Source organism: Mercenaria mercenaria, chromosome 3 (genome assembly GCF_021730395.1).
Source record: "Mercenaria mercenaria strain notata chromosome 3, MADL_Memer_1, whole genome shotgun sequence".
Lineage (NCBI taxonomy): Eukaryota > Metazoa > Mollusca > Bivalvia > Venerida > Veneridae > Mercenaria > Mercenaria mercenaria.
The window spans coordinates 60,132,396-60,158,598 of record NC_069363.1 but is presented as its reverse complement, the minus strand read 5'-3'; the positions used below and the strand labels follow the sequence as shown (position 1 = coordinate 60,158,598).

The 26,203-nt window shown below is 41.6% G+C and overlaps 1 protein-coding gene across 1 annotated transcript; it reads right to left on the bottom strand.

Annotated features, from left to right (window-relative positions):
- Nucleotides 1-303: 303 nt before the first annotated feature.
- Nucleotides 304-12,544, bottom strand: LOC123524604 (uncharacterized metal-dependent hydrolase YabD-like). The gene is made up of 5 exons (XM_045302908.2): nucleotides 8,852-12,544; nucleotides 8,304-8,502; nucleotides 4,553-4,617; nucleotides 1,491-1,780; nucleotides 304-927 (listed from the first exon to the last, which is right to left on the bottom strand). Exon 1 carries the CDS (start codon nucleotides 10,442-10,444, stop codon nucleotides 9,473-9,475), a length of 972 nt encoding a protein of 323 aa, XP_045158843.2. The 5' UTR covers nucleotides 10,445-12,544; the 3' UTR covers nucleotides 304-927; nucleotides 1,491-1,780; nucleotides 4,553-4,617; nucleotides 8,304-8,502; nucleotides 8,852-9,472.
- Nucleotides 12,545-26,203: the final 13,659 nt, after the last annotated feature.

The window sequence follows — 26,203 nt, the reverse complement described above, 5'->3', positions numbered from 1 at the left end:
CGTAAAATTGCATTTTCGTAAAACCGCGACTTTGTAACATAAGAAATAAGAAGGAAAGCAGCCGGGACCCCAACACCTTTTCGTTGTATACTGGTATTTCGTTAAATTGCGATTCGTAGCATCGCGAATGCACTGTAACTACCAACTTCCCAACATGAATTGGAGGCGGACTAATGATTTCAGACACATTGTCGTTTAAAATAGACAAGGAGAACACATGTCTCACCCAAGGATCAAACTCACCCTCCCAGGGTCCATAATCTATGATGGACCAATGCTTTACCTACTGAGGCGAAGGGGATGGGATACTCAGATGTTTCTGTGAAATAAAAATCTTTTTACATTTTGTAATTGATATTTAAGTTGTTTCTATGTTCCAAGTCTACAGAATAAAGTAATAATCTAAACCACTTTGAAACACATTTTCAACAAGAGCTGTTCATAAGATAGCGCACTCGACTTTTGTCAGTGCTTGACTCTGAATCAGAGCTTTGCCAGTAAAAACTTTAACCAAAATATTCTAATAAAAAAGGGGCATGACTCTGTCAAAATTAAAACAGAGTTAGGGGGATTGTTTCTCCTGGTGTAGACTTTGATAGTTAATAACTATACATTTTAAGTTTCAAGTCATTAGCTTTGATAGTAACAACAGATATTTGATTTTATCAAAAACTTTAACCAACAGACATGCTGACGCTGGGGCGAGTGCAGTAGCTCTCCTTTTTCTTTGAAAATTAGCTAAAAATATGAGTGAAAGTTCTAGTTTCTTATTTTCAGTATAAACTGTCTTTTTCAGTCTTCATTTTTCAAAATTTTAAATTTCTTGTTGCCTCTTGGTAGCTGAGCCGTTTCTACAATATGTCATTTTAGTATTCCAGGCTCTTTTAAAACCAACTTCGCTCATATCCAAGACATGTGTGGCATACACTGAAAAATAATACAACAACATAAATAATGAAATATATTAGTGGAAAAAAACAATTTTGTTAAGTATGATTTAGTCCATCCTATTCCATAATTGTAACTCTTGTTTTCCTTCTCATAGCTACCTTAAATTTAATGCTTTAATGTATGAAAGTAATAAACAATCTTAAAGGTTATGACTTCTTGTATAAGCATTATCAGTTTGAATAACTATAAGCATAGCATGCAATAGTTATGTGGGAGGGTTTGTTAATTAAGTGTCATCCCTGACTTAAGACACACTTATTCGTTTAAACAACAGAACCTCCTGAGCCCTAAGCCCTATCATTATACAAAGCTGATAGGCAGATGGTAACCATTATTTAACTAGCTGGGGTGTCGCCAACCTGTGATATTAAAATGAGCCCCACCAGCTTGGTTTGAACATTGGACCTCCCACTCTTAAGCTGACGCCTTAACGACTAAGCCACAGAGACAGTATAAATAAATTGTGGTTCATTTCGGCGAAAGACTGTAGACATTTAATCTAAACACTGTAAAGTACTTCTAATCTAAACAAGACTTACATTTCAAGGACTGATACTCTGGGTCTCCCTCAAACTGGGCGGTCCCTCCTGAAACTGCCAGATCCCATAGATCATAAAAAAGAGACCATCAACTTAATTGTTTCAGACAATTGGTCTCCATGGGATCTGGATTTCATCTGCTTCCTTCTCTTTGCCTGCCTGTCCTGTGACCTGCCGATTGTTGCGAGGATATCGTGTAACCACAATGACCTTACAGCAATTTTGGCACCTGGCGCCAGGGGTTGGTAGCCTTCAGGTATGTTCATTGCCCCTGTTGTTTCTATCGGAATCTAAAAAAAAATAACAAAAAAAACCCCCCACATATAAACAGAATAAATGTATAGAAAACTTGAAAATTTGATTTTCAAATAAGAGTTTTATGAGTAAATAATACTTACCTGTTATTACAGTCTGGATTTCTCTTTCCGTGTACCGGATCTGCGTTTTTAGCCCTAACCAGAAGTGATTGTTTTTATCCACGCACTGGTGAATCACTTCCTGCCCACGTTGGATTTCTCAGTTGTCTCTTTGGCAGCAAAGCGTTTGCTTTGAAGGATTCTGATAAAAATCCGGTGGGGTAGAAGGGAGGGTACCAGTAATAACAAGTAAGTATTATTTACTCATAAAACTCTAATTTGAAAATCAAATTTTCCAATTTTATTTCGTAAATAAAGTTACCTGTTATTACAGTCTGGATTTTTCTTGACTCCAGAGCAGTACCCATGGAGGTGGGAGGATTTTCATCTGTTTTCTTCTCCCAAGAATATTTCTTAACTTAAAAAACCAGTTTCCAACTAGTCTGGTATCCTCCTTTTTACAGAATATCTTAAAAGTATTAATTTACATTTGTACATTCTTGTACTTTCCAGACCAAACAGTATATATATTGCATATTAACAATGAATTTCCAAATTATGATGCTCACAATACATATAAAATTTCCCAGAAAGCAAGATAGAGATCACATTTTATCTGACTTAATTTACACATTCATAAAGTCAGTATTTACTGATTTCATGTAATATCTTGTAAAATGGTCTCCCTTGACCAGTCTGCTGATTCCATTATTTGTTGCAGTGAGGCTCCTTTGAAAAGTGCCCACGAGGGACCAACACTTTTAGTAGAATGTCCTTTGACTGTACCTGGTGTTTTGTTAGCTAATTTGTAACAGTACTTAACACAATCTACTATCCACCTGGATATGGTCTGTGAAGAGATCGGTTGCCCTTACAGAAGAAAAAGGCCTGCTGCATACTCTTGCTGTGTACATACAGCGTATATGATGCATACATGATGTGTACTGAAATCAAGGGCTTTAAATAGTACACAGGATATACACCGATAGTATGTTTGTAGTACACTTTTGACATGCAAATAAGCTCTGCCGCGTACTACTTGCTGCATACATGCTGTGGACTACATAGTACACAGGATGTACGCTGGAGGAAATTAGTATGAAGGAAATAGTACGCAGCATGTACGCTGCACATACACTTTTCACATGCAAATGAGCCTGCGGTGTACTACCCCTGTGACGTACATGCTGTGTACTCCTGGCCCGAGTCCTGCGGAGTACATGCTGTGTACTCCTGCTGTATGCATGCTGTGTACTCTTGTGGCGAAACTGCTGTGATAATGTAAATTCCTTACCCCACCAACTTTCGTATGCAAATGCTGATCATTTGGACAGAAAAAAACAGAAAAAAGATAAGTGACATGCATCAATAAGAATTTACCCTTACCAAAATAATGTAGATTGATGTTATCAAATAAATTAGTACGCTTTTCTTCATCCACTTTTCAATGAAATAAATCAATTTTTGTAGCATGTAATTTGGTAAACATTTGAAGAAAATGGCGTAACTGCATCATGGGGAAACAACTTTAATGCAACTAAATAAAAGTGTTATGATTTATTATAGACTATGTGTGCGTAGTATGTATTTATTTTGATTAAAATCCATCTGAGAACAATCTAGGACTGGAATTCTATAAGCATTTATACACTTTTACGTTCGTAAAAAGTAGCGCACCAAAAATTTTTGGATTGATTTTTTCCAATGGGGCGAGCGCAGTTAGTCAGAAACGTTCTGAAAATATACGAGCGGCAAATCTGATGAACAACTTTTTAATTTGGTGAGGCCTTAATGAGTTAACATAATGAGCATTAAAGCCTTTATAAAACATGATAGAATGGTGTTTTGCTTAAGAGTATTTAAATAACAGTGAGAGCTATTAATTCTTCTCATTCGGGCGCTGTTGAGGCATTATCTTGGTAATTATTTCATGTATTACAGAATGTAATGCAACAAAGTTCAAATAAGGCTTTTCAATTATCCCAAGTTAGAAAGCTCCAGGATTAATTCAAAATGAAAAATAATAAATTTTTACACTGCATGCAAGGTGCAGCTCAGAAATCACTAAGATGTAAGCTTCACAAATGAACATTGCAAAATTTTCATTGTTCAGAATACCGGTAATCTGAACTTTTCTATGCTATTAAGATAAAAGTTACTCGGAAATCAAGTTCTTGCTTCCAAAAAATTTTTTAAAAAAATGTACAAATCCTTCCTGCATGAAGTGTACTTCAGACTTTTACCTAAAAAAATACAGTGTAAACACCAAAAGAAAATGAACAAGTCCCTCCCACGTATATGAAGTTTACTTCAGACTTTAACTTACAAAAAAAAAAACTAAGTATAAATGCTAAAAGTAATTGTACAAGTCTTTCCCGCGTATATGAAGTGTACTGCACAAATTTCAAAGTATCTGCCGTGTACATGCAGTGTATTATTTTCTTGTACAAGTCCCTCCTGCGTACATGCAGTGTACTCCTTAAATTTTCAGAGTCTGTGCTGCGTACTTGAAGTGTACTAGTGACCTCCTGCGTACATGCTGTGTACTCGTCGAAATAGTACGCGGGATGCGGTGTATGTAAAATGTACTCCTCTGGCGTACTACTGTGTTCGCGGCATATACACAGCAAATACGCATTATGTATGCCACAGAGGCTTGCTTCTGTAAGGGTACACATGCGAAATAAGCCTTTCAAACATATTTACCTTTCCATCATACGCTTCACACCATCTCTTAGACTAACACCTCCCATTGCAGACAGTTTTTCCATCTATAAGATTTTGAATCCAATATCAGTTATGGAAGTTTAACAATTTTTATACGCCTGTTTGAGAAACGGGATGTATTATGGGAACGCCCCTGGCAGGCGGATGTGCGGGCGGGCGGCGTCCACAGACTTTGTTCGGAGCATATCTTCTACATGCATGAAGGGATTTTGATGAAACTTGGCACAGATGTTCACCATCATGAGACGGGAGTATCATGTGCAAGAACCAGGTCCCAAGGTCTAAGGTCAAGGTCGGACTTAGAGGTCAGAGGTCAAATTCAAGAATGACTTTGTCCGGAGCATATCTTCTTCATGCATGGAGGGATTTTGATGAAATTTGGCACAATTGTTCATCATCATGAGGAGTGTCATGTGCAAGAACCAGGTCCCTAGGTCTAAGGTCAAGGTGACACTTAGAGGTCAAAGGTCAAATTCAAGAATGACTTTGTCCGGAGCATATCTTCTTCATGCATGGAGGGATTTTGATGAAAATTGGCACAATTGTTCATCATCATGAGGAGGAGTGTCATGCGCAAGAACCAGGTCCCTAGGTCTAAGGTCAAGGTGACACTTAGAGGTCAAAGGATACAAGAATGAAAACTTTGTCCGGAGCATTTCTTCTTCATGTATGGAGGGATTTTGATATAACTTGGCACAAATTTTCACCATCATGAAGCAGTGTCATGCGTAAGAACCAGGTCTCTAGGTCTAAGGTCAAGGTCACACTTAGAGGTCAAAGGATACAAGAATGAAAACCTTGTCCGGAGCATTTCTTCTTCATGCATAGAGGGATTTTGAAATAACTTGGCACAAATGTTCACCACCATGAGATGTAGTGTCATGCGCAAGAACCAGGTCCCTAGGTCTAAGGTCACACTTAGAGGCCAAAGGTCAGATACAAAAATGACTTTGTCCGAAGCATTTCTTCTTCATGCAGGGAGGGATTTTGATGGAACTTGACACAGTTATACACCATCATGAGACAAAGTGTCATGCGCAGTTCCCTTCTTTAGAATTACTTCCCTTTGTTGTTACTATAAATAGCTTATATTGTAACTTTTTCATTACTAGTCTTAGGGAAAAATCGAGACCACTTCTCTGTAGTACAACATGCATGCTTCATCCAGTTTTGAGGTGTATTTTGACCAGTCTCTGCCTGGTAAAGATTTTTGTGTGGACTTACTATTTTTTTTTTTTGATTATTTTTATTTAAAAAAAAAATTTTTTTTTGAAGATTAGCTTCCCTTAGTTGTTACTATAAATAACTTATATTGCAACTTTTTTATAATTGACCGTAGGGAAAAACCAAAACCACTTTTCTGTGGGACAACATAGATGTTACTTTCCAATTTTAGGTGTATTTTAAGGTATCTCTACCTGGAAAGGAGGTTTTTTTTTGTGGACTTAGAAAAAACAAAACACTTACAGTGATTACATATACCCCAGTCACACATACGGCGCAGATAACTACGTCTAGCCACGGATAGAAACGTAGTAATCGGTATCGATCCGTACCTGAGCCGTACCTTAAAGTAGTAACCCGTATCAATCCGTACCAATTCGTACGGCTCAGGTACGGATCGGTACAAATTATTACGTTTCTATCCATAGCTTAACTTAGCTATCCGCGCCGTATGTGTGACTGTGGTATGAACAACCACAAAATTAAAATACCATTTGCAATTACAGGTGCTAGAGTAAAGAAATTTGCTGTGACGGGCGTATATTGTGACATTCTTGCACTCTTGTTTTTAGCTCACCTGTCACAAAGTGACAAGGTGAGCTTTTGTGATCGCGCAGCGTCCGTCGTCCATCTGTGCGTCCGTCCGTCCGTGCGTAAACTTTTGCTTGTGACCACTCTAGAGGACACATTTTTCATGGGATCTTTATGAAAATTGGTCAGAATGTTGACCTTGATGATATCTAGGTCAAGTTCGAAACTGGGTCACGTGCAGTTAAAAACTAGGTTAGTAGGTCTAAAAATAGAAAAACCTTGTGACCTCTCTAGAGGCCACATTTTTCATAAGATCTTCATGAAAGTTGGTCTAAATGTTCACTTTGGTGATATCTAGGTCAAGTTCGAAACTGGGTCATGTGCCGTCAAAAACTAGGTCAGGTCAAATAAAAAAAAAATCCTTTTGACCTCTCTGGAGGTCATATTTTTCATGGGATCTGCATGATAATTGGTCAGAATGTTCATCTTGATGATATCTAGGTCAAGTTCGAAACTCGGTCATGTCCGGTGCAAAACTAGGTCAGTAGGTCAAATTATAGAAAAACCCTGTGACCTCTGTAGAGGCCGTATTTTTCATTGGATCTGCATGAAAATCGATCAGAATGTTCATCTTGATGATATCTAGGTCAAGTTTGAAACCGGGTCAACTGTGGTCAAAAGCTAGGTCAGTAGGTCAAATAATAGAAAATCCTTGTGACCTCTCTAGAGGTCATATTTTTCATGGAATCTGCATGAAAATTGGTCAGAATGTTCATCTTGATGATATTTAGGTCAAGTTCGAAACTGGGTGACGTCCGTTCCAAAACTAGGTCAGTAGGCCAAATATTCGAAAAACCTTGTGACCACTCTAGAAGCCATAGTTTTCATGGGATCTGCATGAAAGTTGGTCTGATTGTTCATCTTGATGATATCTAGGTCAAGTTCGAAACTGGGTCAACTGCATTCCAAAACTAGGTCAGTAGATCTAAAAATAGAAAATTCTTGTGACCTCCCTGGAGGTCATATTTTTCAAGGAATCTGTATGAAAATTGGTCAGAATGTTCATCTTGATGATATTTTGGTCAAATTTGAAACTGGGTCACGTGCGGTCAAAAACTAGGTCAGTAAGTCAAATAATAGAAAAACCTTGTGACCTCTGTAGAGGCCATATTTTTCATGGGATCTGCATGAAAATTGGTCAGAATGTTCATCTTGATAATATCTAGGCCAAATTGTAAACTGGGTCGCATGCTGTTAAAAACTAGGTCAGTAGGTCAGATAATGGAAAAACCTTGTGACCACTCTAGAGGCCATAGTTTTCATGGGATCTGCATGAAAGTTGGTCTGAATGTTCATCTTGATGATATCTAGGTCAAGTTTGAGACCGGGTCAACTGCGGTCAAAAACTAGGTCACTAGGTCTCAACATAGAAAGACCTTTTGACCTCTCTAGAGGCCATATTTTTCAATGGATCTTAATGAAAATTGGTCAGAATTTTTATCTTGATGATATCTAGGTCAAGTTTAGAAGTAGGTCACATGAGCTCAAAAACTAGGTCACTATGTCAAATAATAGAGAAAAAAAACAATGTCATACTCAGTTCATGTGGAGGCAGGTGAGCGATTCAGGACCATCATGGTCCTCTTGTTTAAAGGTTTTATGTGTTATTTACCAGTTACAGCAAAAAAAAGTACATCATTTCTTAAACAGTGATCCTGACATAAGAGGTACTGACCTGAATATTGTGTGCAACATGACTGAACATTTATTTCAAAAACCTTCTGATAATCTATATAAATTTAGCAACACTGAAGTATGGGAATACTTTGAATATATAGTATTATAAGCCTTCTTCATAAAATGAGCCCCGATTAAGACAGACTTTAATGTATTACCATGTAAATTATTAAGAAATAACAATTATACAAATTTATTATCTTTAAAATCAGCATATTGCAAATAATTTTAAACATACCATTTGTCCTCTTTTTTTCTGCAGATTTCAAGACAGTTTCTATGTCCTTTAACTACCCTAGTGTTTGCCTTTAAAGGCATTTCAAAATCATTATCAGCAGTTGAACTACTGGGGTGGTTTGCACCATTCACTTTGGTTTTAAGATCCTTCACTTGGCTCCTAATATCTAGAAGAAGCATCATAACCCGCTTCTGGAACTCTGAAATAAAGCATGACTCATTGCGTTAAAAATAGCTACTACTATTACTAGTACAATTATGAATGGCAATTATCAGTACCAGAATATATTCAAAACTAATTTGTTTGGTCATCAATCTGCATATGGTATATAAAAAATCACACCCTTGCTAAATACAAGTAATTTAAACATTTTTTTTCAAGCAATTTCATATTCCGAAAAACCCTCTTTTCTAATGACAGAAATTGAGAATACTATAGTGAATTTTCACTATACAGGATGCCGAAAATACAAGAATACAATGATATCTGGCTTTGAAGCTTAACAGATAACAAGGATGCACAGAATGAACATATATATCAATACTCACAGCCGATGAGAATCAGGATGCAAGCAGATTTCTATGGAAATATAGATGAACAGCAAAATGGCGTCTCAACAAGATAGCTTGAACTTCTAGAATGCTCCCCATTGGCTGATCCCGCTCGTGACCTTGCCTGACCTCACTAGCGCCCTCTACTCTGCACCGGTCTCAGACCACTATTCACTACACTCCTCCCTTTCTTATAAACCAGGTCCCCAGGGTAGAATCTTTGGGTCTCCCCAGGGGTGGGGCTAACAGAAGGCGCTAAACCTGGTCTATAGGGTTGGACAGCGAAGACTGAAACCTGTTAACCTAGGGGAAGGCGAAATTGCCTCTAACTAATCTGACCAAGTTTGGCCACTAATCTGGGGTGAGTGGATACATGACCATTAGGGAATGAGTGAAACTCCCCAAACCACCCTCAAAGAGGAGGTTCAAGCACGAGCACATAGGGACAAAGAACGAACGGGTTTGTTGAGGACCAACATCCAGGTGGGACATAATTGTTACTCCCTAACCGCCCCACAGGTAAAGTCCCATAGAATGGGTAATACAGCAGATAGTAAAATTAACATAATCCAGGTGTGAAATACACATCACTCCCAAAAATAAAGTGCAACTGCAAATTTAACATAATCCAGGTGGGAAATATTCATAACTTCCAAAAATAAAGTGGGAATACCCGCGGGGAGCGAAATGCGGGCCATCCGTCTCCAAGATTAACCTATCGGAGGGGACACTTTTCAGACCAGCCAACTGGTCTGTGTCAAAACTTCCCACCCCGTTATTCACACTAAAGAAAGTGTTGGGAAACGCTTCCCTCCACCGGTTGACTAGATCAGTGGACCCCTGGAAGCAATGCAGTTGAATGTACTGCATGCTAGGGATTCCAGACGCCTGACACAGTGACAGGAGCCTCAAGATCGGCTGCATATTGAGCCTATCCCAGGGGACACCCCGGGCATGAAGGACCAGAACCCCCTCAGGAGGTACCCATCTCAGTAACTCCTGGAGGAACTCCTCTTGAGCCACCCTCTCATAAGGGTGAGTGGTCCTATCTAGACCCACCTCCCCATAACCCACCAGGCGACGAGAGTCCCAGAGCTGGAACATAAGTTCCCGCTCCTGCCTGGTCACTGAGGGCACTGATTTTGGATGTACCCCCACTGTTGTATACACCTCCCTGGTTATCAGCTCTTCCACCCCCATTAACGAGGGAAAGAACTGGGGGTCGCAGAAGGAAGTGACCACTCCCTTAATCCCTACCGATTGACCTGCGGGCGCCGGTCCCACGCCCCTAATAATATCCCCATATGGGGCAGTGATAGAGAGCCCCAATTCCCTGGTCAGACGATCAAGATGAAAATGGGTATCTACCACCCACACTCCTTCCTCGGTTACCCTCCCAGGCAAGTTTGCCCCTTCCGGCTGTGCTTCTGGGTTTTTGGCCTTCACTTCCGGGGATATGGGTGCGGCGGATAGCAAGTTAACCGCCACTGCCAAACACCTCCAATCCCCTAGGACCATAGGAGACCGGATGGGTCTGAGGCTGGGCACCAGTTCAGCCCTCCGCCCATTGACCCGTGCGAACAACGACATATTGGCAATCTGGTCGGATTGAAATCCCTGCTCTAGATTAGGAACTCCCTCCTGATTGATCAAGTGGATCAAGCGAGGAATGGTGCCATCACCCGACTGGCCAACCACTGGACTAGTCGCCCCCGTTCCCTGAGGATAGTGGGGTTCCCAGCCCCCGAATGGAACGAGACGGGCAAATGTGACCTCCGGACATGGGTCTTCATGTCCGCAGCCCGAGCCTCACAATTGCGGACTGGGCACAATCGTTTCCGGACACTTCCCTGGGTTTTAGGACGGGCTCCTTCCCAAGGAGCTCCTTGAGAAGGGTTCTTGGCTGGGTTAGGCACAGAGCTTGCCTTAGGACGTACAACCTGAGTTGCATCCCCATAAACCTGGCTTTCTTTAGGGGGAACCAAAGAAGGTTCCAAGGAGCGTTGCCTCTTCGGCACCCTTCTAATACTGCCAGAAGCAGCTTCGGTCCCAGACCTCCCCCCTAACTGGAAACCCTCTCGGGTCAAGGTTAACCTAGGCTTCTCAAAGGAGTTGAGTGAGGTTTCACTCTCCCCCGAGTCGCTCATTTCTGGTAGGCTGAAAGAGGGAATACCAGTCTCAGAGTCTACTGGACAGGTGGACTGCGCACCTTCTACCAGGGCCGTATACTTCCCCACCATTATCAAAGTCAAGGGACTTCCCAGCTTGGATGAGGATAGGGATCCACCCCTGGGGTCCACCAGCTCGATGTCTGGGTCTTGCATGAACGTAAACTCATCCACTACATAGCCGGAGCGGGCCATGCTGACTCTTCCCCGTGGATATCTTCTCATGGTAGTCTGAAACAAGGTAAAAGGGTGTCATTTTACCCTCCTAAACATGGTTTAACAGGGGAGTATTTTTCCCCCGCAATCCGGAATGATCTATCCATTCCAATCACTGCTTCAGGGCCCCCTCCCCGAATCCCTCCTGACAACGCAAACACTTGTATTTACGGATATCAAGTGCCTCTGTGGGCGAGATATTCACACAAGACCAATGATACCAAGTATCACAGAAATCGCACATTATCATAAACCTGCCAGACCATGGCTTCCGGCAGATACAATAAATTTCCTCCCTACCAGCCTCATTGGTCTGAGGCATGCCAATGAGATCTTCCCCCTTTTCTTGGAATTCCAGAACCCATTTCGGTAACTCCCGATCTTTGCACAACTTCATCCGGTCATGATTAGCGGTGAAGATGGCATTCTTTACCTTTACCCTAAAAATGGATTTGGATAGAGCCCGGACAACAACTCCTGGCCCCTTCCACGGGTTCACCAACTTCCTACATTTACCTTTAGTGGCTGCCGTGTCAAGAATATACACTGCATCCCCAACATTATATGTGCGTTCTGCGAGGCGCAAATCATAATCGCGCTTTAGGCGCTTCTGATACGTTTTGAGACGTTCACGTGCTATGCAGTGAGCTTCATTAGTCTGAAGCATTAACTGGGATATGTATGAATCCTCATCCCCCTCCTTGATCCCTGACCCAGCGGGAACCTGGAACATGAGATGCGCTGGGGTGTTCACCTCCCGCCCCAACATAAGCTTATTGGGCGTATACCCTGTGGCCCTATTAACTGAGGAACGCATAGCTGCCGCTATCTGCGGCAAGAACTCATCCCACCTATTTTGTGCCTGCCCTGTGAAACACCTCACTGCATCCATAAGTGTTCGGTTATAGCGTTCCACCTGACCTTTGGCGGATGGGCGATACGGAGTGGTTCTTGCTTTGTGGATTTTAAGCATTTCACATAGGTTCGAAAACAGATTGCTCCATCACTGCCCCTGCATGAAAAGGGACCATTTCCCCCCTTCCCAGGCGGGTCGATTTTTTACTCCGGTTGCAAACCCCACAAGACTCCACATACCTACGGATATCCCGTCCCATCTTATACCAAAAAAACCTTTCTTTAACTCGCAAGAGTGTCCTAGCGGTTCCCTGATGACCTGACACGGGTATGTCATGGCTTAGTTCCATAACCTTAGACTTCATACTCACTGGGACAAGCAACAATCGGTCCTCCTCTTCAAGACTTGTAATGTACACCACCCCGGTGTCCATAATCAGACGATCCTTATTTAACCATAGATATTTTACGGACGGGTCCCTTGTGCAGGCTCTTCCCCAGATTCAAGATACTCCATCACAACCAAAAGATTAGGATCTGCTCGCTGAGCCTCCCCGAGCTCGGCTAGATCAAACCCCCAACAACTTAGAGGTGTATTACGGACTTCCCTAACAGCAGGGCCCTTGAGTTGCCCTCCACCCTGAGATGGGTTGACTGGAGAGGTTTTAAGTTCCTCCCCACTTGGATGTACCCTGCGGACCTCCGGTCCCCCATCCCCCAGATACATGTGCCCCCCACCTTCCGCCAATGCCACGGTGTCATCTACTTCCTCCGTGAACTTCTCCCATGTATCATGTGCCTTGGCATAGTATTTACAAGGGAAGCAAGGAAGATCTTGCAATGGGGTACCAAGTTTGTACAAAGGGCAGAACTGTGACACTGGTAACCTAGATAGGGCATCCGCGTTCCGTGTAGTTTGCCAGGCCTGTGCTTAACATACATGGTGTATTGACTCAATTCCTCGATCCAACGTGCCAGTTGGCCCTGAGGTTCCTTAAGATTTACTAACCATGCCAGGCTACCATGGTCAGTGCGGACAGTAAAGGGACGGCCCAGTAAATAGTGCCTAAAATGACGGGTGAACCTGACCACCGCGAGTAACTCCTTCCTAGTGGTGCAATAACGCCTTTGCTCAGGAGTAAGCGCACAACTAGCATAGGCTATAACCTTCTCTACCCCACCCTGGACTTGTGAGAGCTCTGCTCCCAGCGAAACCTCACGCATCCGTGTCAAGGATAAATTCTGAGGACGTATCCGGAAGGGACAGGATAGGTGGACTAGATAGAGCAGTCTTAAGCTGCTCAAACGAATTGTGTTCCACTATTCCCCAGTGGAAAGGGGTTCGGTGCACGAGCGCGTACAAGGGCGCAGCTATCTTCGCGAAACCTGGGACAAATCCCCGATGATAATTAGCCAAGCCCAGAAATCTCTCAAGTTCTTTGCTGTCTTTAGGTTCAGGCCAATTTCTGACCACCTCAATGTCAACATCGCTCATTGACAGTGAATCCTTACTGACCCAACGCCCTAAAAACTCTACACGCTTCTGGAAGAATTCACATTTCTTTACCTTAAGCTTTAAGCCATAATGACGGAAGCGTTGTAAAGCCTCCCTAAGATTATGCAAATGAGAAGGGAAGTCCTTCCCCAACACCAGTATGTCATCTAAGAAAGCTAGGACCGTCTTCCAGTTGAGCCCCCTAAGGATGAGGTTTATTGCACGTGCAAATGTCCCTGGGGCATTGCAGAGCCCAAACCCCATCCGAACATGCTCAAAAAGTGTGTGTTTAGTAAGGAACGCAGTTTTATGGCGATCCTCTTCTCGGATTGAGATTTGCCAGTAGGCACTGTTTGCGTCCAGCTTACTAAACCACTCATTCCCAGCCAAGGTGTCTAAACAATCATCTACCCTCGGGAGAGGGTATACATCCTTAATCGACACCCCATTGAGAGCGCGGTAGTCCACGCACCAGCGAACCGTATTGTCTCACTCCGATATTGAAGGCCTTATGACCCCCGCGGCCAACATTTTGTGCAGATGTGCCTCCTCCTCCGCCGCGAATCCGACCGGAGTGCGTCGCATGCGTGCTTTAACCGGACGAGCATGCCCAGTGTCGATTGCATGTTCGATTTCTCTAAAATGCCCTAAATCAAGATCGTCCTTGGCGAAGACATCTTGAAATTCAATCAACAAACTTTTCAGATCTGCAGTTTGCTCATCAGTTAAGTGCTCGTATTTCCTGTCTAATATTACCCTCAAATGTTCAGGTACCTGTGTTTGTTCAGGTGGCCCCTTGGCTACCCGATTCACCCTAGCACTTGCTTCACCCCTTACTCCCTCTACCTCTGGGCTAATCTCCAGAGGGTCTTGAGCCGTGGCCACCCACTGCCCCCTCTTAAGCACCTGGAAATTATTGGACATATTAATGACTGCCAATGAAGGGTGATCTCCTCCTTGGTGTAAAGTTCTAGCTATCATAACTTTGAGGCCGGGCCTCGCTTCGATAAAGAAATCTTGTTGCAGATCCTCCCCAGAGCATGGGACATGTGTAAGTGAAGCTGGTGGGATAACGGACCGCTTTGTTACAGTGACCTTGGATACCCTGTTGGCCTGGGACCCACACATTTTCAATGGGACCTCCCAACTGCCAAAATCTAACACCTCCCTCCGTGTGTTGACAATGGCCCTTTCCCGGTATATGAAATCAAATCCAAGCAACATGTCATCCTCTATTGGCGCAACGTACATGTTTTCTCGAAACCATTTTCCCCCAATTCTCATTAAAACAGGACCTACCACTTTACCCCTAATTGGCATGTTCCGCCCCGCCGTCATAAGTTCAACATTCTTTAGCACAGGGGGTTTCTTACGCAGGGAATGGTACAACCTATCTGAAATCAAGGTTATTTCAGCAGCCGTGTCCACTACTGCTTCTACCCGCCTATTCCCTACTGTAATTCCTACTTTACACATTGACACAGACTTCAGTTGTCTAATTGACACTTTGGGTTGTTTGACCTCACTATCTGCAAGCATATCCCCAGGGTCGGGCGTGACCTGCTCTGGGGTGGTACTTGGGGTGCTGAAGTAATTGTCCCCTTGTTCAGAGGTGTTTGAACTATCCCCTTGTAGGCCATAGGGTGATTGTGGGGGAGTGGTAAACTCAACCGTCAGATTACTGATCTCCTGGGGTTCAAGTTCCCCGGGGGTTACACGCGGTGTAAAGTATTCAGACGCGCACGACAGCTCTGACTCCTTCTGATCTAGAAATTGGAAAAACTCTTCTAAATCCAACGAGGACATCACACTACTATCTCCACTTATCTCCGGGGTTACCAGTTCCCCGGGGGTTACACGCGGAGATGCTGGGAACTGGACACTTGCCCCATTCCCTTCATCAGACGGAAATAGAACCCGCCTAACCCTCTTGCCAGGGGAGGGCCCCTCGCTATCAGCATCCCCCCTGAACGTTACACGGCGATCGGAAGGAGACTTGCTGCGAGACAAACGCCTTTCCGGGCATTCTCGCTTGAAATGCCCTGGATCTCCACAATTGTAACAACCCCCTGGTCGACTAGGGGACCTCCCACGGTAAGGGGAGGGTGACCTTTCCCTATTTCCCGCCCCAGTCACTTTCATTGATTCAAATGCTTTTATGAGATCTCCCTGTTTCTTTGAAGAATCTTCTTGATTTTTTTTATCAAAACCCTGACCAAATCCTTAAGGGTGGGGGAATCCCCCTCTAGGGATTTACTTTTATCATAACTACCCCTATCACTGCTCATTGTAGGGCTAATCTTAGCTTGGCTAGACCCTACTCCCCTATTGCCAGCCTCCCTTGCTGCACGCACATGGTAAGAACGAGACTCATTCTCCCCCCTCCTTCGCCCAGGAGAAGGGCTCCGGCCTCGTATGGCCCTATGGTTATGCTGAAACCACTTGACCTTTTCAAGACAGTCCTGCAAATTTTTTGGTCTTAAATTTGAGACATATTCCCCAGCGTCCAGATCGCGCAACCCCTGGCAGAACCTCATAATTGCTTGTGATTCTACATAAGTTTCTTGCAACATAGGGAAAGCTCGAATCGCCAATCTCAAAGCGCGGTCGGCCCAGTCCTCCATACTTTCCTCTAACTTTTGAGTAGCAGACTGGAGTTCTATCAAATAAGTCTCAGGGAGATTGTTATCCCCAAAACGCCGTTGTAACCGATCAATTAATTCCATGTAACTAATATTGGGCTGCCTAGTACTGATTATAGCTAAGTATTCCCCTGCCTTACCTACTAAGTTCCAACACAGCTGGTCCTTGCATAGCTGCTCATCCCAGCCGTTCACCTGTGCATAGCGTTCGAACCGGTTTCTGAATGATTGCCAATCAGACTGGCCATCATAGTTCAATGCCTTAGGTAATCTGGTATCTCTAGAACCCCTAGGGGTCCCAGTGTTAGATGGAGTGGTGCCCCAGTGGCCTGGGGTACCAGGGTCCCTCCCTGAATGTGGTGACCTAGTTGCGTCCCAGGGCTGGGATGCCGGCGAGTGGTATGGAGTACTCACATGAGTAATAGCCCCCAGTGTCCCAGGGGGTGGTCCCCAGTTGGGTTGGGTAACAGGGGGTGCTCCCCCGCTAGCCTGGGCCGAAAATGAGTGGTACCAGGGTGCAGGAACAGTGTAAGAAGGCCTTTCGGCAGACGTAGTTGTAGGTGGTGGGCACCAGGGGGGTGCAATACCGGAGGGTAAGCCTCCGGGTACCGGTGCAACCGGGGATGGACACCATGCCCCCTGAGTGGGACCTGGTGGGCCCCCAACTACTGGTGTTGAACTTGGGAGTAACCATGGATGAGAGGTACTGGTGTTTAGTCCGGCGTAATGTGGGGTTACTGTTGGAGGCCGCCATGGTGTCGAAATAGATGGTACCGCAGACGGGGAACACCAAGGTGAAGTAGGTTCAATAGGTCTTAGGGGTGCTACCCCTGGCGGGGGTAACCATGTGGGGGGTGTAGTCATAGACGCAGACTGCTGCATCCTAGTCTGGTGGGTGGTACCTGTTTCACCCCCAGTTTGATTTGCTGGGGCCCCAGAATGCACCTGACCGGCGGATCCCTGAATACCTGGGTAAGTACAGGGTTGAGCAAACCTGGTTTGGCATGCTGGTCCAGGGGTACCAGGGTAAGTATTTGGCTGAACCCACTGGGGTTGATAAGCCCCACTGCTCTCCCCATATGTAGGTGGAGCATCCGGTCTTATCGGGGTTTGACCTTGCCACTGGGAATTAGACCCCTGTGCAACATAATATGTGAACTTAGTTTCCAGTTCACCATACCTAGGTGGGGGAGTGTAAACAAAATGAACATGCTCCAACTTGACATTCGGACGTTGAGCAACCGCCCTCCTAGGCGTATCGCCCAGGATACCATGATTTACCGGACCCCCTGTTAAGGGTGTAGACCTAGGCGGAATGGTAGAACCCGCTGGACCTTGGTCCTTAACGGTTGTGTGTTCGACACAGTCTAAAGGGCCAAACTTGTCCACTTCCCCCTCAATATCTATTTCCTCAAGCTGCTCCTCTCAATCAATTACTTTACCCAGGTCATCGTTTTCTGTAAATTCGATTTTATTTACAATTTTGTCCCTATCGTTGATGTTCCGCATGTGTATGAATGCCTCATACGAAATATTCCCATATTTCTTCCGGTACCGGGCAATGTTTTTTGCCCCTTCCCGGGATAACCCCGGAATTACTGACCTTAGATCATATAATTCTGTAAAATTTATAAAGATCGGGTCATTACTACCCGACGTTTGAGTGTGATGGTCCATGGTAGATATACAATATACAAAACAAGTCACAAAGCAATTATTTTATCAGTTTAATACAAAAACAAACAGCGAACAATATAATATTGCGGAAGGCGAACGGAAGCTATGCGCAATATGGTTGCGCAAAGAAACCGGAAGCCGGGACCACGCCACATCCCGCGCGCAGCTGTTCTGCGCAGCGGTTTCCCTGCCCAAATTTATAGACTTATTTGATATCAAAAAGTCACAAATACAAAATAGAAATATTAAAGAAACCTATTCAAACCTCCCCTATTAAATTCCCTACACCGGGATGGCCCCCCAGTACGCTATAGGTTTATAGCTGGTAGTGCCCCGGGCCCGTATGGTCCGGGGGTAAAATAACCTAAGTGGTTGAAAACACACTAAGCACGACAATTCCTAGGGAAGTGGGGATTTTTGGACAATAGCGGCGATGTATTTCGAGCCGCTAATACCCTACTCTCACCCAAAAACTTTGGAAAGTTGACGTATTGCTACGTGGGCTCGAAAACCACTCTGACACCAATATAGTGAATTTTCACTGTACAGGATGCCGAAAATACAAGAATACAATGATATCTGGCTTTGAAGCTTAACAGATAACAAGGATGCACAGAATGAACATATATATCAATACTCACAGCCGATGAGAATCAGGATGCAAGCAGATTTCTATGGAAATATAGATGAACAGCAAAATGGCGTCTCAACAAGATAGCTTGAACTTCTAGAATGCTCCCCATTGGCTGATCCCGCTCATGACCTCGCCTGACCTCACTAGCGCCCTCTACTCTGCACCGGTCTCAGACCACTATTCACTACAATACTTTGATTCAGAAAGAAATGATGAAAGCATACAGCATACTGAATTACATGATGAACGTTGCACATAACTTAGTTGTGAAAGCATATGTTCATTTTACCTACTTGTGTCAGACATAGGATATGGATCCTCCAACTGTTCTGCTGCTGCTTTTTCCGATGACCTAGGGGTCACTTGGGCAGGAGATGCTGTTTTTGGTGAGCAGGATGTTGTTGATGTTGTTAACGGGGCTGATGAATCTGGGGAATTCGATACTACTGAAACACTGGAACAGCCCTGTATTCTTGCAAGTGAACCAGACGACTGCAATGTTTCTGAGGATGATCCAATTTGTGTAGCAGGGCGCTTGAATTTGTGAAGCCGCTCCAAAGACTTTGTCAATGACCTCTTCAACAAGGTTGACCTTGTTGACTCACCTTCCTCATGACCCTGGCTTGCAGTTTCTTTAACCTTCTTTGGAGGTTTCGGTAGTCTGTAATAAAAAGGCATATTGAGGCAAATGGGGAGTTTCTTTTTTAAAAAAATGAAGTACACATATTGATTAGAATTATATAAATTACTATGTAGTTCGACAAGAAAAATTAACAAAATCAGGTAGTTTGTTTACTGCAAATATTACTTGCATCTGTTTTACCTTCTTACTGCACAAACCATCAGAAAATACACATAGTATTTACCATGTTTCAACACCTCAAATGATGTTTGAACAGTTTGACTATTTTATTGATCAGATACTGAGTTTCACTAACTCTTCATACCAAATACTCAATGAACAGCTCAATCAGACCAAGCTCAAATATTTTACTGCACCTGGTTCAGAGTAACCATTTAATCTCATTTTAGACATTTATTTCTAGCTCACCTGTCACAATGTGACAAGGTGAGCTTTTGTGATTGTGCAGCGTCCGTCCGTCCGTCCGTAAACTTTTGCTTGTGACCACTCTAGAGGTCACATTTTTCATGGGATCTTTATGAAAGTTGGTCAGAATGTTCATCTTGATGATATCTAGGTCAAGTTCGAAACTGGGTCACGTGCCGATAAAAACTAGGTCAGTAGGTCTAAAAATAGAAAAACCTTGTGACCTCTCTTAAGGCCATATATTTCACAAGATCTTCATGACAATTGGTCAGAATGTTCACCTTGATGATATCTAGGTCAAGTTCGAAACTGGGTCACGTGCCATTAAAACTAGGTCGTTAGATCTAAAAAATAGAAAAACCTTGTGACCTCTCTAGAGGCCATATATTTCAAAGATCTTCATGAAAATTGGTCAGAACGTTCACCTTGATGATATCTAGGTCAAGTTCGAAACTGGGTCACATGCCTTCAAAAACTAGGTCAGTAGGTCAGATAATAGAAAAATCTTGTGACCTCTCTAAAGGCCATATTTTTCATGGGATCTGTATGAAAGTCGGTCTGAATGTTCATCTAGATGATATCTAGGTCATATTCGAAACTGGGTCACGTGTGGTCAAAAACTAGGTCAGTAGGTCTAAAAATAGAAAAACCTTGTGACCTCTCTAGAGGCCATATATTTCATGAGATCTTCATGAAAATTGGTCAGAATGTTCACCTTGATGATATCTAGGTCAAGTTCAAAAGTGGGTCACGTGCCGTCAAAAACTAGGTCAGTAGGTCAAATAATAGAAAAACCTCGTGACCTCTCTTCATGGGATCTGTATGAAAGTTGGTCTGAATGTTCATCTTGATGATATCTAGGTCAACTTTGAAACAGGGTCATGTGCGGTCAAAAACTAGGTCAGTAGGTCTAAAAATAGAAAAACCTTGTGACCTCTCTAGAGGCCATACTTGTGAATGGATCTCCATAAAAGTTGGTCAGAATGTTCATCTTGATGATATCTAGGTCAAGTTCGAAAGTGGGTCACGTGCCATCAAAAAGTAGGTCAGTAGGTCAAATAATGAAAAAACTTGACCTCTCTGGAGGCCATATTTTTCATGGGATCTGTATGAAAGTTGGTCTGAATGTTCATCTTGATGATATATAGGTCAAGTTTGAAACTGGGTCAACTGCGATCAGAAACTAGGTCAGTAGGTCTTGAAATAGAAAAACCTTGTGACCTCTCTGGAGGCCATATCCTTGAATGGATCTTCATGAAAATTGGTCAGAATGTTCATCTTGATGATATCTAGGTCAAGTTTGAAAATGGGTCACGTGCCTTAAAAAACTAGGTCAGTAGGTCAAATAATAAAAAAACCTTGTGACCTCTCTAGAGGCCATACTTTTCATGGGATCTGTATGAAAATTGGTCTGAATGTTCATCTTGATGATATCTAGGTCAGGTTTGAAACTGGGTCAACTGCGGTCAAAAACTAGGTCAGTAGGTCTAAAATTATTAAAATCTTTTGACCTCTCTAGAGGCCATATTTTTCAATGGATCTTCATGAAAATTGATCTGAATGTTCACCTTGATGATATCTAGGTCAGTTTCGAAACAGGGTCACGTGCCTTCAAAAACTAGGCCAGTAGGTATAGAAATAGAAAAACCCTGTGACCTCTCTAGTTTAATTTCTTCCCTTTTATGTTACTATAAATAGCTTATTTAGTAACTTTTTTTATTATTGGCCGTAGGGAAAAACCGAGACCACTTTCATGTGGTACAACATGGATGGTACCTCCAATTTATAAGTGTATTATGACATATCTGTACCTTTAAGAAAATTTCAACTACAGTGCATTCGCGGTGCTACGAATCGCAATTTAACGAAATACCGGTATACTACGAAAAGGTGTTGTGGTCCCGGCTGCTTTCCTTCTTATTTCTATGTAACAAAGTCGCTGTTTTACGAAAATGTAATTATACGAAAACTGCGCTCCTACGAATGTATTGTTATGCCCTTAAAGACTGTTTTCAACTTGTTTTAGTTGCGATTTTACGAATATATCGTCTAAGTTTTCACACCTTCCATAACGGCGTGAAAATGCTTTAGAGTGGAAAGTGTCACTATCATTTAGCTGGGCGTAAACAGTGATGAAAGTGTGAAAACTTAGTAATTAAATTCGAAACACATACGCTATACACTATGCACAAGTTAGTGGTTATTTTTTTCTCCTATAACTATACGATCGGATGGCATACAAGTCACACTTGCTTCGATATTTATACGTTTCAAACAATCACTGCATAAAGAAAATAAAACAATATTAAAGTCCTGATCGTCTGTATATTGTCGTTTTATTAGCTCGACTATTCATAGAATAGTGAGCTATTGCACTCGCCCATGCGTCGGCGTCGGCGTCGGCGTCTGCGTCCGCGTCCGCGTCCCGATTTTGGTTAAGGTTTTGTATGTAAGCTGGTATCTCAGTAACCACTTGTGGGAATGGATTGAAACTTCACACACTTATTGACTGTGACAAACTGACTTACATTGCACAGGTTCCATAACTCTATTTTGCTTTTTTACAAAATTATGCCCCTTTTTCGACTTAGAAATTTTTGGTTAAGGTTTTGTATGTAAGCTGGTAACTCAGTAACCACTTGTGGGAATGGATTGAAACTTCACACACTTATTCACTGTGATGAACTGATCTACATTGCACAGGTTCCATAACTCTATTTTGCTTTTTTACAAAATTATGCCCCTTTTTCGACTTAGAAATTTTTGGTTAAGGTTTTGTATGTAAGCTGGTATCTCAGTAGTTACTAATGGGAATGGATTGAAACTTCACATACTTGTTCACTATCATGATTTGACATGCACTAAGCAAGTCCCATAACTCTACTCTCTTTTTTTTCAAAATTATGCCCCTTTTTCGACTTAGCAGTTTTTGGTTAAATATTTGTATGTAATCTGATATCTCAGTATCCACTAATTGGAATGGATTGAAACTTCACACACTTGTTCACTGTCATGATCTAACATGCACTGTGAAGGTCCCATAACTCTACTTGGCATTTTTACAAAATTATGCCCCTTTGACTTAGCACTTTTTTGTTAAGTTTTTGTATGTAAGCTGGTATCTCAGTATCCACAAATTGGAAAGGATTGAAACTTCACACACTTGTTCACTGTCATGATATGACATGCAGTACAGAGGTTCAATACCTCTACTTTGCATTTTACAAAATTATGCCCCTTTTTCAACTTGTATTCATTCAATTGACAAGGCTGTTGAATAGTCGAGCGTTGCTGTCCTCCGACAGCTCTTGTTATACCGAACAATTGGTAAAGGGTAGCTGAGGGTATCGGAATATGCAATTGCGTTTTTTTTTCTCGTGCAACAATGTACCCTGTATATGTTTTATGTACAGTGAGTAAAAAGTGTAGAAAAAAAGCCGTTCTACATTCTACATACGATCTGAGTTCAGATTCAATAAGATTTGTAGTAAAACCAGGTGTACATATAAAATTGGTATACATGTACTCCGATACGAAAATCACATGTTTAAATATCACGGGTTTCGTATATAGATATTAAGGTGCTATATAGCGAAATTTCCTGTGCTACGCTCCAACGAAAATGCGATATTACGGAAAAAACGGCCGGTCCCTTGACTTTTCGTAGGATCGCGATTGTAATGTATATTTTCTCATGATTCTTTTGATTGATCTTGATTATGATTTTTTGACCATCTTGTCCTTAAATGCAATGATGACAGGTGAGCGATGTAGGGCCATTATGGCCCTCTTGTTTAATTCTAAGACCTAGTGAGTGAGGAATTGATCAGGTCGGCATGACGTCACATCCGGAGCAATCGATTATGCAAATCACCTCGGAGGTGAAAGCATGACCCGGCAATTCGTAGTGAATTAACTAGCGGTGTGGGTTGTGATGTTTTTATTAGCTCACCTGTCACATAGTGACAAGGTGAGCTTTTGTGATCACCCTTCGTCCGTCGTCTGTGCGTCCGTCAGTCCGTCAACAATTTCTTGTCTGCACGATAAGAGGTTTCATTTATGATTTTATTTTAACCAAACTTGCACACAACTTGTATCACCATAAGATCTTGGTTCCTTTCTTGAACTGGCCAGATCCCATTATGGGTTCCAGAGTTATGGCCCCTGAAAGCGCCAAAATTAGCTATTTTGACCTTGTCTGCACAATAGCAGCTTCATTTATGTTTCGATTTTAACCAAACTTGCACACAACTTGTATCACCACAAGATCTTGGTTCCTTTCTTTAACTGGCCAGATTTCATCATGGGTTCCAGAGTTATGGCCCCTTAAAGGTCCAAAATTGGCTATTTTGGCTTTTGCAGCCATATAGAGACTTCTTTTATGGTTTTATTTGACACAAACTTCCAAAATAACTTCAACAACAATAATTCTTGGATTTCATGACAAATCAGATCCAAGCGTAGGTTCAGAGTTATTTTATATCTGATTACCTCCCCTGATTGTAATCAAAATGGATTTATATCAGTAAGTACTTATAGGACTTATTTGAAATTTCATTATTGTCATTAGTTGAACTCGGCCAATCAGAGTAGATAACTATGGACTGAATTTATGTCAAATTACGTCCCTTTTATTTCAGATTAAAATGGGTATATCTCCGTAACTAATGAAGATACTGATCTGAAATTTCATTTATATCAACAGATTTATTTGGCAGATCCTTCTTTTTTTCACTTACAATAAATTTTTTTTTTAATTACTTTCCTTTTACGTTGCTATAAATAGCTTATATTTAGTAACTTTTTTATTATTGGCCGTAGGGAAAAACCGAGACCACTTTTCTGTGGTACAACATGGATGGTACCTCCAATTTTTAGGTGTATTTTGACATATCTGTACCTTGTAAGAATTTTTTTTTCTTTTTGGCTAAATTTCTTCCCTTTGTTTTTTTTCTTTTTTTTTTTTTTTTTTTTTCTTTCTTTGGAATCGTCTTACATCTGTAGAACGACCCGTTTATTTTTTCAAATTAACATATACAATATAAAAAGCAGTATAAAAGAAGATATAAATGTATAGAATGTGTGACAAAGTATTATTCAACATTTGTTACATTACATGTATTTCAAAAAGGTTTTCAAAATAGGTTGTCTTGTATTTCTTTTTTCCAAATAGTCTATTACAACAATAATATCATTGTACAGGACATTACTAATATTTAAATATTTAGTTCGTCTATCGCTAATAAAATAGGTTTTATATATGCAATACGAAATGGTATTTAATAATAAATTTACGCCTTGATACTCTTTAAGTTCAATTTTATAACCAATGACGATACTTTCTAAGTTTTTAAACGATCTCGAAAAACCACATTTTTTGAAGACGTTAGAAATGATTGTCCAGAAATTTATCAGATATCTGCAGTCTAGGAAAAAATGCGAATAATCCTCAATACAGTTACAGTGTTTACAAAACGGATTATCAAATATATTCCAAGTAAATAAATTCAGATTTGTAGCAACAATACGATGGATAAGTTTGTACTTAAACTGTTTTACTTTGTTGTCTAAAGTGACTTTATTTAAAATATAATAGAAGGACCTCCACATAATGTGTTTACCAAACTGCTGTTCCCAGTATTTATGGATATATGGGCGTTCAAATTTTCTTTTTAGAAGTATATCATATATGATTTTATTTGTCATATCTTTTAAAGGTTTATTAGGTTCAACAAATAAAGGTAATTCTGTCTTTACCCTTGTTGAGTACGAATCTTTTGATTTTAATTTCGTTTTCCTTGAATTTGGTATTGCCTTCTTAATGATTTGAGTTTCAGCTATCCAGTTATGCTTAGATTTGAGAAGAGTTAATATTTTATTAACATCAATTTCTCCAGTATTTGAGATTATATCATTAACGAAAATGATCTTGGAGTCTATCCATGAGTTAAATATAAGACATTTGCCGCTATATTTTATGAAAAGACTGCCCTAGAGAAGTTGTTTACGTATTTCTTGAAAAGATTCTAATTTAGTTGTATCGATTTTGCTTTTATTGAATTCAATCCATACATCTATAAGTGTTTTATAAAAATTAGGAATAGTGTATTTAGTACGTGGTAGTGACTTATAGGAATCTAAGTTCATGAAAAATATCAGAAGATTCTCTCCATATTGATTTAAGAAAAACTGTGGTATAACTTTCCAGTTTGCGTTTTCATGTGATAAAAGATTGTGTACCCATTTTATTATGTCTCCCCCAGGAGACATATTGTTTTTGCCCTGTCCGTCCGTCCGTCCTTCCGTCCGTCCGTACGTCACACTTCATTTCCGAGCAATAACTGGAGAACCATTTGACCTAGAACCTTCAAACTTCATATGATTGTAGGGCTGCTGGAGTAGACGACCCCTATTGTTTTTGGGGTCACTCCGTCAAAGGTCAAGGTCACAGGGGCCTGAACATTGAAAACCATTTCCGATCAATAACTAGAGAACCACTTGACCCAGAATGTTGAAACTTCATAGGATGATTGGTCATGAAGAGTAAATGACCCCTATTGATTTTGGGGTTTACTCCTTCAAAGGTCAAGGTCACAGGGGCCTGAACATTGAAA

Coding starts and splice junctions, on each gene's coding strand:
- LOC123524604 (XM_045302908.2), bottom strand. CDS start 10,444: ATGTCGTTGTTCGCACGGGTCAATGGGCGGAGGGCTGAACTGGTGCCC.